The sequence below is a fragment of the Solea senegalensis genome, linkage group LG18 (genome assembly GCF_019176455.1).
Source record: "Solea senegalensis isolate Sse05_10M linkage group LG18, IFAPA_SoseM_1, whole genome shotgun sequence".
NCBI lineage: Eukaryota > Metazoa > Chordata > Actinopteri > Pleuronectiformes > Soleidae > Solea > Solea senegalensis.
The window spans coordinates 4540100-4562921 of NC_058041.1; the positions used below are offsets into that span (position 1 = coordinate 4540100).

The following is a 22822-nucleotide window of genomic DNA, read 5'->3' on the forward strand; positions in this document are numbered from 1 at the left end:
TGTTACAAGTGTGCCACACTTGCTGTGAGCAGGTGAGTCACAGCCTAACGGCTGTTCTATTATTCAGACACACCACAGCAAGACGAGTTGGAGACAAGACACTAACTAAACCCACTTGTGGATAAATTGTAGACGTGTTTTTGTGGCCGTGTTTGAGGAGCAAGTGGAGCTTTTTAAGTGTGTGTACTTGTATTTGTGACCTCTTTGGGACACTTTCTGGCATAAACGTTGACCTTGTCAGGACCTGCAGTCCTCGCCGAGACAAAAACCTGGTGGCACAACCTCGTTTCTGAAGAACAGGATAAGTTAAGGGCTAAAATGTGGATTGTGGTTAGGTTAAGATTAGATATTAACTGGTTATGGTTAGACACAAAGCGTTGTTGAATGGAAATCAATGCAGTGTCCTTAAAAAAGTAGCTGCACAAACCTGTTTGTGTGATTGTGCACAATTACATGAGAGGAACTCATTCACATTAAAATAGAGGGTTTGCAGTGGATAATGTTGGGTTGGTTTAACAACTGGAGTTGAACAGCATTTATGTTTTAAAAAAAAATAATCCTTCACTAAGAGTAACTAATAACTGGGTGCAGCTCTGTGGTTTGTGCTGCCATACAATGAGGTCATTTTTAAACAATAAACTAGGGCTAAACAACAACAGGAGAACATGTGACATGTTATACCTTGTTAAATATATTGCCATGACAACTTGAAATAACAAACACAAAGTATTCAGTATTTTAGTATTCAGTGTTTTGCTTTGGGCTCACTGCTAACATAGAACCAGACAAATAATAAATAAATATATGAATATATATAAATATATGTGTAATTGCCATTTTCTATGTCAAAAAAAACTTAATGCCTCCCTTTGGAGGATTTTCTTGTTTTCTAATAAAAACATTCTTAACTACCCGGAAACTAATCAATACAAATCTAGTTTAACATCTAGTTTAAATTCAACTTCAATGTTTCTTTTTGCAATAGCCTAAACAATTATCTTCTCACTTTTGCTATTGTTTTGCATATTGGGAGAAATTAAAAACAAAACAAAACAAAACAGTAAGTTCTTGGCTACACAAAATTAGCATGATGAACAATCTACATTTATTTATCATACATTGTGGAAGTTGACTGAAGTTGTGCTTATAAATGTATCCTTTTAAAATTAAAGCTGTACAAGCCATTTTTATCTGCAAAAGCGCAAATCTTTAGCAACCCTCAAAGTTTTGCAAATGTGAGCATAAACATTTATCTTACAGACCTAAAAATGAATTTCGTGTTAGTTCGATGAATTGAATTCTGACAAATCGCGTGATTTTTATGTTAATGACATGAGTAAAAGATGTGTGCATGCTTATCTGCTCCTCTGCATGGTCTAGGACAGAAGCCATGATGTGCATGCAATAAGATTTAGTAGTGTGTGTGCGTGTGGTTAAAGATCCCTGAGCTACATGAGCGGGCTTGTCACGATGGGCGTAGCAGACACCACGTTCTTGTTGTTACGAGAAAAAAGCTGAAAAAACTCCTTTCTTTTAGCTTTAGGCTACAGATGTGAGTGAAGCTTCTCGTCTACGCTCTTGCATTATCCGACAGTAATTGTTCACGGGATCACAAATCAAAAACTCAAGAGTGTGTTAGAGCTTGTTGAAATACCGTGCTGGCAGGACACACAATGCGAAAATAGAAGGCTATCAAAGCCTGTAAGTGCATGTCCAGGTTGTTTTTTGTCTGTGTCCATGTTGTGGTGAGTCATGCCTCATCTGTGGGTGTGTGTGTGTGTGTGTGTGTGTGCGTGTGTGTGTGTGTGTGTGGTATGCTGGACACATCAATGATTTATGCCTGTTGCTAAAACTGTTACATAAGTACATTTCTGCCTGTATGTTATTAGACTGAAAGCTAAAATATAACATTAGGTCTTCAGTTGTTTAGTCACATCTGTTTGCCGAGACGTCCTCGCTGCTCCAACCATGTTTTACTACGATGATGGGGCTGCCAGACTTGGGGCAAATAATATCAGAAAAGTTGGGCTGTTTGCCTTGACTGACATTATTACGCTGTATGTTATGAATACTTTAATGCTAGCAGAAATGACGGGTCATTACAACTAGATTTTTTGGGGAAAAGGTGAGAACCGTCTTTACACAATCCAACCATCACGGTTTACTTTGAGTTGTTGTGGAGGAAAAGCATAAAATCCACCTTGGACGGCTTCAATAACCTGTGTGTTGCATTCAATGTGCTGTGGTAAATAATAAACCCCATTTACAAACACAAGTTCAATCACTTTCAAATATGTACTCACATATGTCTTATGAGTGTATAATGTTCACTCCCTATTTTCTGAAAAGCAATTAACAAAAAACACAAAATTAAATAGTCCCTATTTCACTCTGTTTCATTAAAAGAACTAAAAAGGATCATTCATTTGACCTAACCTAACCCAAGCCGACAACAATTTCTGGATTTTTGTCCAAACCTGTTCCCATCGGGACATGCTCCTGGATTTTGTTCCCTCCAGCCTCGTGTTTGGCTATGTGCTGAAACTTAAGACCTCCTTTCTCTCCTACAGTTTTTATAGTCTTAGTTTCAATTATTGACTTATCTCTGCTAAAAAATCCAAGGTTATTTCACCTCCCTCTCTCCATCAATCAGTCTACCCATCTCATTCTTCCCTTCACTTTCTCCTCCTCTCACCCAGATTGAGTGCTGTAGGCCTCTGCTGCTGGCAGCCTCCCAGTCTGTTACATAACATCACCGCCAGCCTCCCTGAATCACTGCTGGGCTAGGCAAACGTCTGCAAGGCTACATATCTAGCTGTTATATCTTAAATAATGCTCAGGGGTGGCACACTGGCCTGTCTGTGCAGGATTAGATTACGTTAGCATTTTTGATTCCTGAAAGCAAACAAAGCCTTTTTATTAGCGAGCCAACATCACATGTGAGCTAATGTTATTGTGCAAGAGGCGGGGATGATGAGGAAAACGATATTTAGACGTGTTTTTGTTTACATATCTGGATGATGTGATTGGTCACAACCTCACTGATGGAATCAGTGGAGTCAGCAGTCATTTCTTATGCCCGCAATACTCAGGGGTCATTTATTTCTTACCAAAATAAATCACTGTAGTTTATCGAGATGCAAATGACACGTTTTTAATTCAAACTTAACACCACGGCAAACAACAGATCTAAATGTAGGTCTGTTTTATAGTGAAATGTTGCTTATATGCACAAGAACCCAATGTAAACTCACACTAAAGACAGAATTGGCTCAACATCTCATTGCTTTTATGGTCTAAAAATTACATCCACCGTCTAGTCACAGCCACGGTAGTAGACATAGTCTGCGTCAATGAACTGGAACAATCTGTTCTGACTGAGATGAGTGGGTCATTTCCACTTAAATCTGGAGCGGAGTGTGTGATGCCTCTAACCTAGTTCCCCCCCTCTCTGGCTCCAGTCTCCGTCAGAGAGCCTGAGCTATTTACTCTGATCCTCTTCACTCAGTCAAACCTCTCCCATTTGGATCCTGGCCCTGCCTGGACTGAGGTCAGTCCTGAGGGAGCAGTGCTGCCTGGCCTCGTCTGTTTTTCAGTTTGGGGAGGAGGGGGTGGGGCAGTCCCTCTCTGAGAAAAGGTAAATGAATCAACCACACCTTTTGACATGTTAACCTCCCCCCTTGGTCTGCCCACGAAAGACCCTGCCAACCTTTCCTCACAGCAGCCCCACCTGTGAACCCTCTAAAATGAACTCGTAAAAACTGCATTTAAACACTACAGCACATACTGTGCAGCTCATTTTCCATTACCTTAGACTTATGAAAGCACAGCATTCACATTTGACATCGTTATCCTATGTGGTAACATCTGGATTCTGGGGGTTTGCGGCTTATTTTGTCTCTGAATTAAATGTTTAATGACAAAAAACACTTATATATATATTTGTAATATGTAGATTTGAGCTAGTGAAAGTATAATGCAGAAGTCACAGCTTGTTTAGCTAATGTAAGGCAGTTAAGGAGATACAGTCAAAGAGGAGATTAGAGAAGCAGCTTCAAGATGCCTTCAATAAATCTGTTAAATTCTGCAAACACACATGAGATCCTCTTAGTAAATGCTCACTGTTGCTGCCACCTGTGATAATAGATTCACCACAAATAAGGTTGTGACTAGAGGAGACAGATTTGTGTTTATAAATGTAATAGTTATAGCTAATAATCTAGTACTCATGCTAAGAATTATGAATATCAACTAATACTCCAAGAGATTTTGTTTGAGAGTGATGGGTGAAGGAAAAGGTTTGAAGGTTCTGAGTGAACTTTTGGCAGCCATGCACACAGAGCAGCCCTTCACAAACAAACCGGCTCTTCAGACTGCTGTGTCAATAAACCTCTAACTTACTAAGACATGCAAGTGCTCACAACACAACAGTAGTCAGCAAAGAGCAGTCAACAAAAATGCAGAAGAATAGTTTGCTTAAAAATTGACTTTACCTGAGTTGACAGTCATATCCCACTGCACCATGCCCGAATGTGTGCTTCATTCACTGTGCCGGCAAGTTCAGCGAGTCATACTCCCAGTGCAAGTGAAAGCGAAAAAAGGTGACAGACAACAGCAGCAGTAGGAAGCGGAGAACAAGTCCAGCAGGAGAAAAATCCAAATTAAATATGTTTTCTTCTAACTGGCAACTAGTACTAAACAGGCAGCAGTGCACCTCACATTCCCTGTCCCTGGACCGCCTATCTACAAGTGTGTGCATGCCCCAGCAGCAGAGAGGGCGTGTGTCAGTCTGTAGCTGTCCCTTATTGCTCCCTGGCTAACAACAAGGTCCACCCATGGGTTCCAGTATCTGCGTGGCTGCACCTTTTTTCTCTCCTGCCTTTAGGAACTTTTCTTGTTCAAAAGGACTAAAAGAAAGAAAAAAAAGGAAAATCTGGTCACCCCCTCTGAGCTCTCTCTGCCACTTTAGAAGAAAACGCTGCAAAGAAAGAGCCTCACACCCTCATGAACAAGTAACACAACTCCTTCTTTCTTGCTCTCCATTTCCACTCGCGTTCCTACTATTCCCGCTCTGACAAGTTATGCAATAGTGCCATTTCAGACACAACCTCCCACTCCTCCTCCTCCTCACTCCTCACTCCTCCTTCCTCCCCCTGACACTGCAGCCCCCACTCTCATGGTCTTCCCCCCCACCAAGTTTTAAAGCTTCATGATCACATTGTTCTACCAGGCACAATTTAGACACGCATTTGTGACTGGAAAAACCAGATATGTGAATTTATCTTAAAGTGACTTTTTGTCGTGTCAGCCCTCATTGTACATCTTAAATCAAAGCTGACACACTTACTCGCTGGTATTAACACGCACGCACACTAATGTACACCGACGTAAACATTTGTCTTTCATCCTCATCCTGAAAAACACCACCACTCTTCCTATATACACACACAGACGTGTGTTTAGCAATAAATCTCCAGCACTGGTCTATTACTGAGGAACAGATAAACAGATTGCATAACCTGTTTTCAAAGATAAAGCAAAGATAAGGTTTAATACTCGTGTATGCAGGCATTCCGCTGTTTCACTGCCCCAATGAACTGTACACACAGAGAATGGTGCACATGCAGATACATGCATCAGCCGCTGCACTGAAGGCATCTCTCTTCATGCTAGGTTAGCTGCAGGAGTACCTGCAGAAACTTGTCTCTTTCTGGTGAGGAGGCTTAAGTGTATAAAAAAAACAGGCCAACAAGAGGAGAGGTTGTTTAAAGTTGGGAGTGGTGGCCCGAGGCTGTGTGTGAGAGAGTGTGTGTCTTTGTGTGGCGCTATGAGGTAAACGTGGTCCTGTGACAAGCAGTCACAGGACTGCTCTTAAAGATTTGTTAAACGATGTAAACACCATCCATCATATTTGTTACATAAACACATATCCCTCTGTTTTTATTACTTTTGTTGCAGCCTGTGGTGGGAGACAATTGCAGTGCATCGACAGCTTTATCTGCCGCCGATCGACGGCAAATCATTTACTGCTCCAGCCTTCTCTCCTGAGAAATCGACAGGCCGTCAACAAACTGACTCCACAAAACTGGGCAACCAACGCCCAGCTTTAAACAATGGCCAGTGTGATAAAGCAAGGTGTGTGTGTATGTGTGTCAAAAGGAAGAGTTGTACCGTGCCAGGGATGACCACTGCAGCACAATCTCTGCGTTCCCACTGAAGTTGTACTTGCTGATGATATCATTAAGGAAATATACTTTTCTGTGCCTTAAAATTAAGATCATATATTCTAGGTGCTTCCAACAACTGCTGTAGACCCAGGTGCACAAACTTTATCCCTTGGAGTGCCAAAAGACTTAATAGCTGGCTGTGTGGCTGTGGTTTATCACATCACACATGAGCTTTCAAGGTGTGGGTAAGCCAGTATTTAAGAATCTGAGTACTTAAAGTACAAGTGAGAATTCACTACTTATTTTCCTGCCTTCCATTAAATGACCATCAGTGCCACTAGTGACATAGAGCTGGACCATGCTCTTCAAAAACCTCTCAATGTGATGCTGCAGGTGACTCCTTTGAAGATAAAGAATATGAATTTTAAAGAGTATTTGTATCTCACAAATTATTTCATTTTTTAAAATAAATATATGAATCTGGTTGGACAAATGAAACCTTACTTTGGGCAGTTCTGGCTGAGACAAACCGAGTCTAATGAGAAATATCTGTTATTTGATTTGATTTGATGACGCAAGTACAACCCACAATAGGAAACAACACCGAAAAAAAAACTTGAGACAGATGTTTAAGCCATCTCAACATCCCAGAGAAGTGCAAAATGACTTGTTTCATACAACAGTCAAAAACACAAGAGGCATTTAATTTACAAAGTAAGGCAAGTTTAACTCTTTGTTGCACCTTTATATAAAGTAATTCAAACTGATTTACATTACAGGATGTGACATTAATAGAGGGCAGAGTGTTTGAGAAAATAGACTGTTATTTGTGCTTGAAAGATCACATAGATAATGGCTAATATAATATGAAAATAATGGTTGGATGAAGACATGATACGTCAAACCTCTCATTTCGGTGCTTATTTTTTTAAAAATGCCTTCAAGTTGCTGGTGCTAATGCTTGTCATGCAGTAATCAAGGCCCATGCAAGGCTTCATAAGGCAGACAAAACTGCAATTAAATATGAATTTTCATGATCAAATATCTGTTTTTACACTCTTTGAGTGAATGTAACCAAATTCAGTGAACTCAATTTTTCCGCAGAGATTCAAACCAAACAAAAGATGATGCACGTCACTCCAGTTCTGAGATCACGCAAAACCCTGGACACCAATTCGCCAACAGAGTCTCACGTCCACAGTCTCCACACACGGCAAACATATAGTACACTCTAATCTCCTGTAATGGAGGTCAGTGCAGGAGAACAAGCCAATTAAGCACAGCGGCTTCTTCTTTGAGACTCCACTGCACACAGCTTTCTACTACAAATACACAGCTTCACCTGAGCACTTAAAGCCATGTTTTTTATCTCGCCTATAAACGACCTCTGTGATGAGGTGAGCTCAAGTGGACAAAATGTACAGACACGTCTGATATTTAACTTCTTGTTAAATATGTTCTCCGTGGACTCTTATAGCTTGGAGGAATTTATATTAAAAACAGGCCACCGCTCTGAAGGATGTGAAGTGCTACGTCAAAGTAGTCACTCGAGAAGCAAAACACAGACTTATAACATTTGTAACATCGCAAAACAGCACTCCTTCATTCACGCAATGGCTCAGAAAACTATTATGAGAATGTAGAAATACAAACTTGATGTTATAAACAGTCAAATTCATCTAGTCAGTGTCTGCCATTGTGGGAAGCTGCCACAGGACTTTAATGGGAAAACTGAAGTTTGTTTTCATTTTGGGACGATTTACAAAATCATTACAAGCTTGTAATGAGAGCCAAGAGTCAGGTGGAAAGGTGAAAGGGCAAAAAACGATGCCACTATGTGTGCCAGACTGTGGTACATCACCTGATTACAAGGAACTGAACCCAACACCTACATATGCAAAGCCAGAGTACACTGTCGCGTGTCAGTTATGATGTGTGCGACACTGAGCAGGAACATGGTCAAGTTGCGATAAACACATATTGTGGGAGGTTTTGCAAATATGTTTGTCCACCAAAACAAAACCAAAAAGTTTTCATATCAATTTGCCTGAGTCAATAAGAGCTTTATATCAAAACATTTGAGGAGGTTGTTTTGAAAGATAACCAGATAACAACGTCCCCCGCGTTACTCATGTAGTGTACTAACATTTGAGTGTGTGATTACATTTGCTAAAAACTGTGTGTGCACTGCATCATCCTCACCATTCTTGCGCTCCTGCAGAGGCTGCGGGCTGGGAGCAGGCTGAAGGGTCAGCTCCTGAAGCTCACTGGTCACTGCCTCGCTCTGAGGGCTCTGGACAGAACTTGGCGTCCCACTGACGACCATAACTTCAGTACTTGGCTCCTCCCCTTTGTGTGGGTGTGGTGTTGCCATGTTGATGGAGAGACCTTGCAAAAAAAGACGAAATTATTAGTTAACGGTGCATAACAAAAAGGCTCCAATTGATCCAGTTCAGAACACCTGATATTAACTGTAGCTGTCCTGAGTGACCAAATCACTCGCTGATGAAACTACAGATCCGTTTGCAGTTTGAATTTATTTGTATTCGTCAGTCTCTCTTTTTTTCTAATGGTCAAAATCTATCTCATGTTACAGCTGCGTGAGCGGTGCTCTGATTCAATCAGCTCTACGTAAATAACGATTCTTTTTACAATCAATTCATTTGTCGATTATTTTATTCTCAAATAATTATTTGTTTTGTCCTTAAAATGACAGAAAATGTTGAAAAAGTGTTTCCCAAATGTCTTGTTTTTTCTACAAACCAAAATCATTCAGTTCAAATGGATTCTTTTGTTATATAGAGCAAAGAAACCAGAAAATATTCACATTTAAGAAGCAGAATTAAATCATAAAACTTGTTTTAATTCATAAAAACACTCTATTATAAAAATAGTTTGGTGAAAAACAGACAGATTAAAAGATTGACAAAGGTCAGCCTCTTTAAAAACATAATTTGTTTTTTGGAGTTGGTTTGTGTATTAGCAAACAGTGTAAAAAACTGAGATCTGACCACATGGTTGGAGGAAAAGGATCCAGAATTCATGTTAATGTGACCATGTTAATGAACAGTCATACTTTACACTGTCCAATCGTGTTCATACAACTCCAAAAACACAACTGTATGAAAATGTTTTGTCAATCACTTAGAATTGGAACTTCAGTACAGGCAGTGTTGGCATTATGTTGGACAGGAAAGCAGGTTAAGTTCAGGTTAACACTCACTGATGGAAGATCACCTCAGGTTATAGCTCTCAATTCATCAGTGAGCATATCTGTTTTGTTCTTCTTTCTTTCTTTTCTTACCACAGCTCTCCGCGGGAAACCTGAGAGAAACCCGGACTTTCCTGTTTAAAATTCGGTTAATGGTGTAAAAGCAGTAAGTAAGATGTAATCCCTGAAGCCCTAGTCCATTCTTTGTTCCAAAAGTATTATAGGGTCAGAAATTTAATACATTGGTTTGCTTTCAATGGCCAAGCAGCACCGAGTACTATGGAAAGGAATAAAAAAATAGAGATAAATGGCACCTGCGGGCATTTTTACAGGCTACAACAGGCCAGTCTTAGGAAACTCAGCACCCTTTTTGTCTTTCTGTGTGTCTTTGTCTCACACACATAACACAAATACCCATGCAATGAGGAAGAATGTAAGGATCCAGGCTAAATAAGCCAACAGGGACGCATTTGCATGTTTGTGCTTTTACGACTGTCGCTGTGGCAGCTGCACTAGAGGGACAGAATTCTGTTCATGGATTTTCTTTTTCCACCTTAAACTTTTAAACAACCTCAAGAGTGATTTCCACACATTGAACCCATCGTACAGCTTTGCCACAGAGATGGAGCTGTTTCATAAAGGAAGCTGTAAAAACTTATTAAATGTTTGTGTGTGTATGTTCTGTTTTGTCTGCCTGCGGGACGAATTTCCCCCTGGGAAAAATTAAGAAAATGGCTCTTACTGTAAATAGCTTGACTTGTGGCAACCTAACATCAACAACCAGAGTTTATCAGAGTGAGTGGGATCAGACAAACATAAGCTTGGTTAAACAGCTCAGGGTTTATGGCTCCTTCACTTTCCTGTTGCGAGCTTGAGAAGGGAGATGAAACCATCCTCATGTCTGTGTGGTAAATACAAAGCTACATCCAACAGCCAGTTAAAGCCTGAAGACATAGAAACAAATCCATCTACCAGCATCTCTAAAGCTCATTGATTACCATTTTGTTTAATATGCACAGCATACCTTAAGGGCAGGAAACGCTGTCTGAAAACAAACAAGATGCAATGACATTAACTTTACAACACAAATCCCCCAAAAAACACACATTGCTATTTGTTTTTGTTTTACCCAACAACAGTCTGAATAGTCTCCATGAAAACTCAACTCTGTAAATAATTAAGCTCTGAAGTACAACTGTAATAAATGGGTTAATATAATTTAATAAGCTGCAGCTTTTTTTTTAGCTTCATTTATAATTCATTTAAGCTAATATGATTACTGGGTAGAGTGCACAGTATTTGAGATCAATGCATTGGATGAAAAGGAGGTCCAATTTCAGGCATTAAATTTAGAAATAAATATCAATAATATCACGTTATCTGAGATGAAAATGACAACAAATTATTCATGCTGCATCTCTTGACCTGATCCGCTAAATTTGTTTATAAGGTTTTATCTGATAACAACCGTGGCATTTGATGTTCTGCTGCACAATCTGAACTTTCAATGCCTTAGATGATAAAACAGCACATCGATCCGACCCAGTAGTGATGAGGAGGAGGAACACTGTGTGAAACACTGTAGGTTTACGTGACAACAGATAAAAAAAAACAGAATCACTGTGTAAACTGGACTAAAATTCATGTACTGCAAATCGGTACTTGGAAAAGGTACTAAATCGAATTTTTCAAAGGTGGATGAGCACATCAAGATGACACTATTGGGAGTCAAATTTCTATTGCATATATATTGAGTCAGACTCAAAATGGTGCTGGCATGTGTTCATGTTCAACAGTTCCCATCCTTCAGGATTTGACTCGAGACCAAGTTACTGCTCCGTCAGCGCAAAGATAGAATATCATTAAGTTCATGGATGGCAGGATTAAACACAAAACTGTTTGAGATTAAACATGCAGCCTGAAAGGATATGCTCCCATTACAACTCAGGTTAAGGGTTTGATTTATCTACACCTGCTTTGTGGAGGAGATTTTCTTGATTTACAGACCTAAGTTTGACAAAAGTGTTTCTCGTCTTGTGTGAAACTCTCCTCTGGACTAAGCGGGGCAACTTGGAGAGTCAAACACTAATTGTTGTTTACAGAGGAAAGCCTCCTGCTATCATGTGTTTTGATCTCACTGTTGCTCTCTCTGAAAATATGCGTTTCCTGATGGGGGATTCCGTCATTACTGCCGGGTGGAGCAGAAAACAATGAGGCAGTGTTGTCTGAGATGTCACTCTCCTCTCTCACAATAAAATGTCGGTGCACATGTGAATAAACCACCTGACTCACCAAATTTTCTCGACATGACTTGGACATGTGTTGTGCACAAATGTCTGTGTAATTTGCTAAACTGACGCTTACGCCTTATCCCCAATTGTGCATGCATCAAAAAGATACTTTTAAAGTTTGTTTTTGCCTGAAGTTATTTGAGAAACAGAAAAGCACATGTAATTTCCGAAATATATGTTCCTAAAAATATGATAAAGATAAAGATCACAAACTGTCATAAATCAATAATAATTGTATGATGAAATTATGTATTGTACGATGAAAATATGTATTATGTGGGTAATGGGGGTGGGACTAGATAAGGTTTTGCTTCTCCCACTTTCCCTTTCGGTTATGTGTATTGTGTGAACTACACTAAGACGATGTGTGATGATGATTGATCTAACTGACATGACCGAAATAAACATATATAAATATAAATAAACATAAATAAATGTCAGTTTTATGACAATTGCCAAAAACAGCATTAGATAGCATTAGCTTCACCCATAAACGTGTTTAAGGCCCGACTTCTCCACCGGGGACCTTTCTGAGGGTAAAACGATCTCCCTGTAACTTAATTTAGACTTTGGTTCCTCCACTGGAAACGCAGGTAGGTTAACAAGAGTTATCCGAGGTCCCTGTTCCCTAAGGAAAAGCTCCCCAATAGGAGATGAACTAAACAAGTAGCAAGTTTCAAAACCATGTCAAACTGATCTGTGAGATTGGGATGAAAAAAAGTTATAGATTACACAGACATTTTGTGGGCTGGGTCATACTTTCTGCACCATGTGTATGCATTAACATACACATGGTGTATTTTAAGGTTCCAGTTTGAACTTTCTCCCCCACATTCTACTTCCATGCCAGTCTTTGTGTCTTTAGCAATGACGGCATCAGTTAGCAAATCCTCTGGTTTCTTAGTCAGAATGAGCTGACTCAGCAGCCAAAGCATATAGTTACACATCGATTTGAACAAGTCATATCATATTACAACCTTGAAATCACAGGTTAACACAGCCACAGAGCAAAAACGGATAAGACGTAAGAGTGTGACATAATACTTTTTCCTTTTTTTTTTCACAAGGAAATGACTCAAATCCTGGATAATGCATTACTGGCATCTAGGACACAGTGTACCCTCTATTATGGTGTACAAGTGATTTGACAGTGACAACAATGTTTGTAGTGGCTTCAAGACAACACATGATCTATGATAAGATGAATATCTCTTTGTCACAGGATTAAAATTCAAGAGTAATTGACCCAAACACTTAAAAAAAACTGCTTTTCACTTTTCTGAGATCCTCACAACACCATCAGTTGCTCTATCTTGACTTTCCCAACACAGTGCAATTGTTCAAACATGCAGAGTGTGTACTGTTCTGGTGCAAGATAGTAGAGATACGCAAGCTTCTCTACACGCCCACACTAGCCTTTCAAAAATGTATCACAATCATAATGGTACGCACAGAGGCACACACCTGCTGACAGCCATGCTTTCTTCACCTTCACATACACACACACACTAGAAACCACAACTAAGAGTTACGACACATTCACAGTTCCTGGCAGGCAGGTAAAGGATGTGGTTCCCACTTCCTGACTGTGATACCAAAGGATTTGCTCAGTGATGTTGACATGGCTAATGACACAGGCTGGTAGGACCGTGCAATGACACAATGTTTGATGCACTATTGTTAGTCTACACCAAATATTTTGTACCAAGTGCAACTGAATTGGTAAACAGGGTTCCCACATCTTGGTTGGCTTCAAATTCAAACACATTTCAATGATTTTCCAGGGCCAATTCCCTCAAATTCAAGGACCAAATGTGCCAAAACAACTGAAGATGGGAGGGCAATTTGTAAGAGCCGCTTCATCCATTGTCCATGCATGTGGACAAGATAGTGATTGTCCTTGGGATCTTGGTCAAATTTAGTCTTTGTAATTTTCTTTGGTGAGCCAGAGATCTTGGAATTGGCATTTCCCAGACATCACATAATTGTGTAATCACATAAATGTAGCATGCTAGCGCTACTAGCTAACTTATGATGACTACACTTGGTAGATGAGCTTAACATGTTTCTAAATGTTAGCCACAGCTATAGGTAAGTACTGTAATGTGTATATATAGTAATATTTTACGCTCATGATGTCGTTTGTGTGCGGTTTGTACGTGTTATCTACACTTTATAACACGTTTAGAATTTTTAAATTTCAAATTTTTTTGTCCATATTGAAATTATAAAATCATGCAGATGTTTAGGATTATCTCCCATTCTGTCACATCTGACATCAAGGTTCTCTACTACTTTTAAATCTGGTGACGTTGGAGTACAGTGAATTAATTTAGTTAATTCACTAATGACTTCGTTTGATAAAGTAGTTTGAGATGCATCTGTTATACTGCAGAAGATGGGTATACTGTGGTCATAAAGGAATGAATACAGTAGGTAACAATACTGAAGATAAAACAATACTACTTAAAGTACTTAAAGGGTGCCATAATGTGCCAAGAAAATATCCCAGACATCATTACACCACCTCCAGCAGGGTAAACCACTTAAAAAGATAGAATAGATCAATGCTTCCAGTTTTTAATGCCAACATCAGACCCTACCCTCCAAATGTTGCAATGTAAATCAAGACCGATAAGTTCAACCAGAAGGTAAATAAAGTGGATGCCTACCTGTGTTATAAAATCCAGAAGAGACGTTTTCCCATTTCAGAAGGACACTGCTTCAAACGGCTCTGATGGGGAAATAAAAACAGCAAACCTTAGTGGGAAAAATAATCTTTTTAACCTCATTCTCCATTACTATAATTCGGCTTATGCTGGTGAAGAACATGCTAACAACTGTGAGCAGGGCATGCGTAGAAGAGCCTAGTGTAGTAAATAAAAGAGGCTAAAGGATAAGCTGAAGATGAGGGCTGATGATATACATTCATCAGAAAGGTTTGGAAAAATTTGTTCAGTTGTTACCAGTTGGTGTTGCATTGTATACTTTTGAAAAGCCTAATTAGTCACAACAAGATACAATGGATTGTGCTTCTGTGGAATGAGCAACAGTTAAATGTGTGGGTAGCGCCCCAAAAAATGTGCCAAAATTCTCCAGTTGGTGTTCAGTCTGGTTTTGTGTTGTTTGGTGGATTGGAAGACTGCAGTCTCCCACAGTAATTAAGAAAAAACAACATCTTTTTTTCAGACAATTCGTTTTCATTTCAGGGACCTCAGTAGCGTGTGGAACATCTGTACGCAGCCACAATAGCTTGGCACCTCCTCCTCATGCTGCTCACTAGTCGGGTCACATCTTGTTGTGGGGTGGCATCCCATTCCGCACACGCACAGCACACGCAAGCTGATCCCTCAAGTGTTCAATTGGGTGGAGGTCTGGACTCATGGCAGGCCATTCTATCCTCTCCACTCCCAAATTCTAGAGACACTCTGTGATGATTCTGGCTCTGTGGAAGAGTGTTGTCATCCTGGAGGATAGAGTTAGTTCCCAGATTCTAGAGACATGGGATCCCACTGGCTCCATAATCTCATGTGCTATCAATTTGGTGTCAGAACACACCTGGCAACACTCTCAAAACGAGAGTGAATACCAACAGGGGGATATTGCAGGAGCACATTTTCTTTAGCTCTGTTGCACATTCCACAAATGCACGATCCTTACAAGTTGTACCACGCTGTGAAGGTGGCTAATCGGGCTTTCCAATGATATAAAATACAATACCAAGTGGAGTTTAGATGATCCTATGCTACTGTAGGCCTCTTCATAGATGTCATATGAGGCAGCGGCAGCTGTCACAGTCCAAAACAGAGACATACTACGCTATTGTTAGCCTGACTGGGTGGGAGTTAACCCTCAACAGTCACTAAACGCGTTATAAAGTGTAGATAACACGTACAAACCGCACACAAACGACATCATGAGCGTAAAATATTACTATATATACACATTACAGTACTTACCTATAGCTGTGGCTAACATTTAGAAACATGTTAAGCTCATCTACCAAGTGTAGTCATCATAAGTTAGCTAGTAGCGCTAGCATGCTACAACGACAACCAAGCATTAGCCGCTAGCAGGCTGTTCAACGCAGTCACGTCTGTCTGCGACATAAATAACAAGCGTGTGTGAGTGAGCTGCGTATTTAATGTACGTGGTTTTTTGCTTACTTATCATGGTCGCCGCTTGTGTGTTGGGACTGTGAGCAGGAACGACTTCCGAATCACAAAGGAAACTTTGACCGGAAAAGCCTCATCTGCGTGGAACCCAGCAGCCCACTTCCTTCGCGACACAGCTCCCCCTGCACTGTACGACTTCTGCTCTGTCACGGCTCCTGTCTGCAGTTGTCGCACACATACAGCGCTGCCCTGTCCCCAAATATTATATTTATTTGACGTGAGGTGACCACGCAGAGTAAATTAAAGAGTGAAGGCGTGTTGTTGTGCTTAAAACTGCACATAAGCCCCATCTTGCTAAGTCTTTGTCTCCCTCTAGTGTCAGACTGCATGCACTTCAAGAGCTACAGGTTTGCAAAACAACATTTAAATCGCCAAGTTTGACTAACTTTATTACCATTATTACATATATCTGTGACGTCATTTTGAATAGTTATTTCATTGTGACCAGTATGAATTACACCTCTTTTGGTATTGTTCACACACCAGATCATTTTGGAAAACTTCAGCAGATTCATCATTGACCATACTTATAAAGACTTTGTTTTATTATGGGATAATGTATTACTTTGCTTTTATAGAACTCAAAATAGAGAGAATATGTACTTCATTATAAATGTATTGATTCTATTGGCAAAATTCCATATTCATAAATGTAAATTCAGTGGTAAAAAAACTAATTTTGTCCCTTTTACCCATGATGTTGTGCATTATATTTCTTTGATTTCTGGCTCTAATAACAAAAAGGCAACTAAGACTATCAATGTTTGGTCCTCCTTTTCTTTCTCTTTTTCGTAACTCATTAGGTACCCTGGCAAAGTTTTATTTCTCCTGTTTTTGCTCTGCTTGTTTGTTCACTAATGCAGTATGTTTCTTTTATCACTTCTGTACTGTAACCGTATTGCAATAAAGTTGTAAAAAACAACAACAAAAAAAACAGTATGAATTGTAGTTTTGAATATCAGTGACGTAAATCTGAACAGTCAAAGCTAGTTTCAGGTATCTGGAATTCTGGAATGAAAAATTACATGTACTTATCCGTAAACCTCTTTCAGCAATTCATACATCAAAATGTTCGTTACGGATATTCCTGCTATGATTTGCTTAAACTATTTATCCTTTTCTAAAATATTTAACTAACTAGCCATTTTTCCCCCATTGAAAATCAACGAAGCTCTCATCATCTGTCTTTTTGTATGTGGATTGACGTGGTAAACAGATGAAAGGCAACTGTGAGATCACTCATTATCAGCTTGAATTTTCACCGCTTCCCCCTGATTTTTGCAAGGTTTCACCAACAATGTCCATTTTCCCATTAAGTGCACAAAACACCACCTACTCGCATCACCGGCTACGGCAAGCGATGAGGGTCTGTAAGAGTTTAAAGCTTTCCGGGTTGGTTCGCCCAGTGTCAACACACGGAGCAGCAGAGAGGCGGACCGGCCACCGCGGAGCAACGACGATGTCGGAGCAGGAGTCTCTGAGGTGCTCCAGTGCCAGAAACCGTGGAGGCGTGCAGAGGGTCGAGGGGAAACTGCGAGCCAGTGTGGAGAAGGGGGATTACTATGAAGCACATCAGATGTACAGGACTTTATTTTTTAGGTAAGGCGCCGTTCTCGCGTCGCTCGGTGCAGTTGTTAATTGTCATTCGGCTGTGGGGCCTGCCTGTTCCAGATCATTCCGCTGTCAACCTTGCTGCCGCACCTGCCCCCTTCTGATTGGTTAAATATCACAAAGGTCCCGCCCACTCAAGTCGTTCCGTGTGTTTCTTTGAACAGCTGTGCTGTCAATCTTAGCAGCTAGTTAGCTAAGTTAGCTAGCTACTCCTGAGCTAATAGCTAATGACAACTGAAGCAGATGTGTCCGGGCTGCTAACGCAAGGCAGCCGGGCAGCACTAGTGTTGTACGCTCTCGGTCAATTTATTTCACATTTTAAATAACTGATTGTACGCGCTAACACGCTTTAAATATCGTATTTTTTTAACCATGACCGTTGTGACTACCCATTTTGTTAGCATTTAGCCTGATAGCCACACACTGCACCGCCGCCGCAGTGTGGACTGTGATGGTTAGACATGTCTATAGTAAGCATACTCCGTTTTGTTTTTGATTGTTGTGATTTATTCCCATTCTAATATAATAGTTATATAACGGTGTTCATCTGCCCCAACACAGTACATTAATCCAAACCTGGTTAACTCACTACCCGTCTTCAGTTTGGGTGGGAATCACAGGTTACCTCGCAATACATGGTCCATGATACCAATAATATCACGATACAGCGATTCAGTGATAATCAAGAAATTGCAAGGTATTCATATAGCAATGCATCACAATATCTGTCTTAACTGAAAAAAACAAAGCATTCATGAAAAGTTAAAATTGCACAATTTCTCTATTCACAACATCCCTCTGTAAACTCCCTCTTCTTCAGACGGTAACTTTCACCCAAGTTTCCCTCTTTCATTTGAGCGAGGTGACATGTGGACTGTTTACATTAGAGCACCTTCATTTGATATTTAAAATATTGATATTTACCCCGGTGTATCGGTTATCGTATTTTCAAGGAAGGATGACGTTATTGATATTTTGACCCACCCCTAGTCTTCAGCATCGTTTTTTTTTTTTTAAGAAATTCAACTTACTCTGTTAAATCTAGATCCTACTAAATAAACAAATGCTGTCACTCTTGTCTTCCATCATCAGGTACATGTCACAGGCAAAACATGCTGAGGCCAGGGAGCTGATGTACAATGGTGCTCTACTCTTCTTCAGCTATAACCAGGTACATGAAACACTACCTTTCTGTGTGAAAGTCAAGTTAGAATCTTATCTTTTTTGTGAGATTGCATTTATTGAGTAATAAGTGCATATAAATCAACTTTTTTACATGTAAAACAGACAGGTATTTGGATGTGCAGCTCTTATGAATGCAAACAACTTATTGTCTCATGATGGTGTGTCGTGTTTTTCATCGGTAGCAAAACAGTGCAGCAGATTTGTCTATGCTGGTGCTGGAAGTGTTGGAGAAATCTGAGACAAAAGTTGAAGAAGAAATATTAGGTGAGTAGTGACCTTGAGCCTTGAAACTGAGCCGCATCATTCTACGTGACCGCAGTTGTCGCTAATGGCATTTCTGTTGAATGTTAGTTCAAATTAGAGAGGAGGTACTGGGATGTTGTTGAGATTGTTTCTGTGTTTATTGAGCAGAAAATCTGGCTAAGCTGTTCAGCCTTATGGACCCAAACTCTCCTGAGAGAGTAGCGTTTGTGTCCAGAGCCTTAAAATGGTCTACAGGAGGGTCCAGCAAGTTGGGTCACCCAAAACTACACCAGTTACTTGCTGTCACCTTGTGGAAAGGTAATTACTATGTCATTTATTTTATAAAGTGTTGCAAATAATTTGAAGAAAGTCATGATTTAAATGTCAGAATTGATACAGATGTTGAGAAACTGTAGAATGTAAACCAGTGTTGAGACTTAATACCCTGTAAAATGTGTGTGTGTTCAGAGCAAAACTACAGTGAGTCTCGCTACCACTTCCTGCATTCGTCTGATGGCGAGGGGTGCGCACAGATGCTGGTGGAGTATTCGGCGTCACGTGGCTTCCGCAGCGAGGTCGACATGTTTGTGGCGCAGGCCGTCCTACAGTACGTGAAAACATGGCACCATGCGTGATCTGATCAGTGTCTGTGATTGGTGTTTCTCAGTGCCTCTCCTTTAGCGTGTTTGCACTTCTGCTGTACATGTTCTTTTCTTCTCTCACCTCCAGGTTCCTTTGCTTAAAGAACAAAAGCAGTGCTTCTGTGGTTTTCAGCACATACACAGAGAAACACCCGTCCATAGAGAAAGGTCCTCCCTTTGTCCAGCCTCTACTAAACTTTATCTGGTTTCTGCTGCTGGCAGTGGATGGGTGAGGGAGAATCTTATGGCGTATTTCTACTGGCTCTACTCGACTCGCCCAGCCTCGGAACGGTTTAAATAGCGTTTCTACTAGCATAGTACCTGGTACCAGGTACTATTTTTAGTACCTGCTCCGGCGAGGTCCCAAAAGCGTGCTGAGTAGGTACTATGCGATGATTGGTCAGACTGTCGGCCACTGACTGGCCATAGTGCCGCCACAGGAAGAGACGTCCCACACACAAATCAATCCGAACAGCGGCGAACTGTAGATCACTTAAAACTACTTAACAATCCTAAAAACGTGGGTTAATCTCCAACAACTACAGGAGTCTGGTGTAAAGTCACTAAGTCACCGCAGTTTCACTCAGCCCTGCTGTGATGACTCCGCCCACATTAAGTAGGTACCGTTTTTTTTTTGTAGTGGAGATGCAACCTAATCGTGCAGAGGCGAGTAGAGCCAGTCGAAATACGCCATTAATGTCAACTTCAATAATGTTGCCTTTTTTTAAAGCCTTAACAATCAGTAAAAAATAAAGTAAATATGAGTTTTGATAATAAGTTTTCTCTTTTGTTTCTTCAGGGGTAAATTAACAGTTTTCACAGTGTTATGTGAGCAATATCAACCTTCCCTGAAGAAGGATCCTATGTATAATGAGGTGAGTTTTAACAATTAATGACTGTAAATGTTTACTATGTATTGCGTGTATACAGTTTAATGGTGTAATGGTTCATTTAAAATATGACTGCAAGTGTTTTTCCATCTAAGGAGAAGGAATTATTAAATATCCTGGTTCTGGTGATGGTGGAGAAGAGTTAGTGACACAGTGTTTTGTTTGAAATGTAAATTTGTAATCCCGTCTCTCTGTGTGGTGCTTTTCTTCCCCGGCTCATCAGTATCTCGACAGAATAGGACAGGTTTTCTTTGGCGTTCCACCCAAACAGTCCCCATCGTACGGCGGACTCCTAGGTGAGTGATAACATTTAAGTTGTCAGTTTAAGAAGGTTATAAATATCATAAATGGAAAAAATGGCATAAGAGGAAAAACCCCTAATAACATCATAAAATAAATAAATTTGTACATCTATACATTGTATGCATGCACACACAAATGCACAGATTGACTCTTTTGGAAGATTATATTTGCAAATAAGTGATTAGCGGCCAAGTTTGATAGACACCACTAAAGTTACTGTTCAATTTTTGTCCTTCTCAATTTAATTTTAACTCTTCTTTTTTTTTTTTTTTTTCTTTAAACACTGTGTTCAGGAAACCTACTGAACAGCCTGATGGGTTCAGGCGATGATGACGATGGTGCTGAAGAAGCCCAGGAAGACAGCAGCCCCATAGAGTTGGACTGAGTCTCCTGCCCAAGACCAGGAGAACAAAGAAACGCAACAATGAGGAAGACCACCACCCTTCATCACCGTGACAACAGGGGATGAGGCGAGACTCGGGTCTGTGTTTTTGAGGGGGTGTGCTGTTTCCAGAAAACCAATCCCAAATATCCAGTCCAAAACCAGAATAAGAATCAGACGCCAAAACATCCTTGTCAGCACTTCCTGGACTGACTGACTCTTCCGGGGGTTGAATTAGTGATAAGATCATTCTATGTTTTATTTTAAATAATTTAGTTTGGGACTCTTGCTCTGCATTTAAGGGTTTGTGATTTTTAACCAACTGATAAATAACCTTCTCTTTTTTTTTTCCTCTGTGAAAACTGTGAAAGCTCCCGGAGCGTTCCAGCGCGCGCGGGGGGGAGGGGGGAGACGTCCTCTAAACATGATTAGAGGGTTTCATCGAGTCACAACAAATATTCAGCTCTTTTTTGTTTGTTCTAGAGACACACAGAGTTTGTTCAGAGCCATGCTGCTGCTGTTAAGAGTGTCTTTTTCAGTAATAATTTAACTATAATTGTTCTTGTAGCCAAGGCCACTGTCAGTTTCCTCACCTCCAGTCTGTCCATTGAACAAAAAAACAAAAGTAACTCTTGCAACTTGAATGTCAAGCAAACAAATGTTTTGTCTTCGAGCGTTATCCCGTTTTTGTCAAATCAACTGAATAATAATCACAAAGAAAGCCGTCTGTGTGCGATGAATTGGCTGCAGTGTACGCACATACACACACACGTTTAAATCATCCACTCGCTGAGCTGCTGCTGGGCTCGTTTGCACCATCTCCAGGAGAAACCTTGTTCCAGTCTCCAGTCCTGTTACGGTCGGACTTAAAAGTCTGGCGATGACACTGGTTTTTGAAGCGACGTCGAGGAGGGAGGGGCAAAAAAAATGTGACACTGTGAAAACCCGTGTGTTAGAGTGAATCTTTGCTTTGCATGTTTAAAAGAAGAAAAAAAAACCTCATAAACCTGCTGCTTAACTGCTGTTTTTGTTCTCATTTATTATTATTATTATTATTATTATTATTCAGTTCTGGTCAACAGTTCCTCTTGGAGGTGGATCAATATTCCCTCATTAGTTCAGCCTGTGCACAAAACTATAGCTGCTGTTGATCAGTGTTAACTGTCTTCACTCTCATGCTCGTTACGTCATCACACACCTTCCATTTCATTAGCCCTCAGCTTTGTTTCGTCTTCGTCGTGACATTCGGTCAGTCCATGGTCAGTCCACGTCTTTGTCAGTTATAGGATTTCAAAAACAAACAAACACTAACTGCACCAGATAATCTTCAGAAGGGGACGTTTTTATTAACTGCCAGGAAACTAGGAAAATTCCCAGGTCTTCCAAGTGTAGATTGTGTTTTATTTACTTGGATTGTAACGTGTGAGGGGACTATGGATGTCCAAAATGGCCAATATTAAATAGAAATGTTACAAAGCAAGAATGTCCTGGACGAAAAAAAACCATGAATGTTCTGATCTATGAATTGTTGAAATCGGCAGGCGATTGCGGGTAATGATTTTTTTTTAAATTATTATTATTATTATTATTATTATTATTATTATTATTATTATTATTAATCAAAAAACAGTTGGAAATGCTGACTCATGGTTCCCAACAAATAAAAATAAAAGAAAATGGATGAAGTGGTAGAAGATGGATGGAAAATAAATAACATTTGGGG

General features: G+C 40.2%; 2 protein-coding genes across 5 annotated transcripts in view; one reads left to right on the forward strand and one right to left on the reverse strand.

The window, feature by feature from the left end:
• The window catches only part of mrtfab (myocardin related transcription factor Ab), a 43770-nt gene extending 27685 nt beyond the window's left edge, over positions 1-16085 (reverse strand). The window contains exons 1-3 of one of the 4 annotated variants that reach the window (XM_044013397.1): positions 15836-16085; positions 14342-14403; positions 8370-8555 (exon numbers count right to left, since the gene is read on the reverse strand). In XM_044013397.1, the coding sequence (XP_043869332.1) occupies positions 8370-8541 (172 nt within the window). In that variant the 5' untranslated portion in view covers positions 8542-8555; positions 14342-14403; positions 15836-16085. Of the gene's footprint in view, positions 1-4493; positions 5049-8369; positions 8556-14341; positions 14404-15628; positions 15761-15835 lie in introns of those variants that run through there. The other 3 variants (XM_044013401.1, XM_044013398.1, XM_044013402.1) reach the window with 3 other exon arrangements.
• A 1157-nt stretch (positions 16086-17242) lies between these two features.
• Positions 17243-22663, forward strand: get4 (guided entry of tail-anchored proteins factor 4). The gene is made up of 9 exons (XM_044014787.1): positions 17243-17443; positions 18548-18626; positions 18823-18904; positions 19052-19201; positions 19352-19490; positions 19613-19753; positions 20324-20399; positions 20638-20710; positions 21011-22663. Exons 1-9 carry the CDS (start codon positions 17304-17306, stop codon positions 21100-21102), a joined length of 972 nt encoding a protein of 323 aa, XP_043870722.1. The 5' UTR covers positions 17243-17303; the 3' UTR covers positions 21103-22663.
• The last annotated feature ends 159 nt before the right edge of the window (positions 22664-22822 follow it).

Excerpts from the sequence above, each read along its gene's own strand:
- get4 (XM_044014787.1), top strand. The coding sequence starts at position 17,304 with ATGTCGGAGCAGGAGTCTCTGAGGTGCTCCAGTGCCAGAAACCGTGGA. Across the intron at positions 19,202-19,351 it reads TGCTGTCACCTTGTGGAAAG|AGCAAAACTACAGTGAGTCT; the intron begins GTAATTACTATG and ends GTGTGTGTTCAG. Across the intron at positions 19,754-20,323 it reads CTGCTGCTGGCAGTGGATGG|GGGTAAATTAACAGTTTTCA; the intron begins GTGAGGGAGAAT and ends TTGTTTCTTCAG.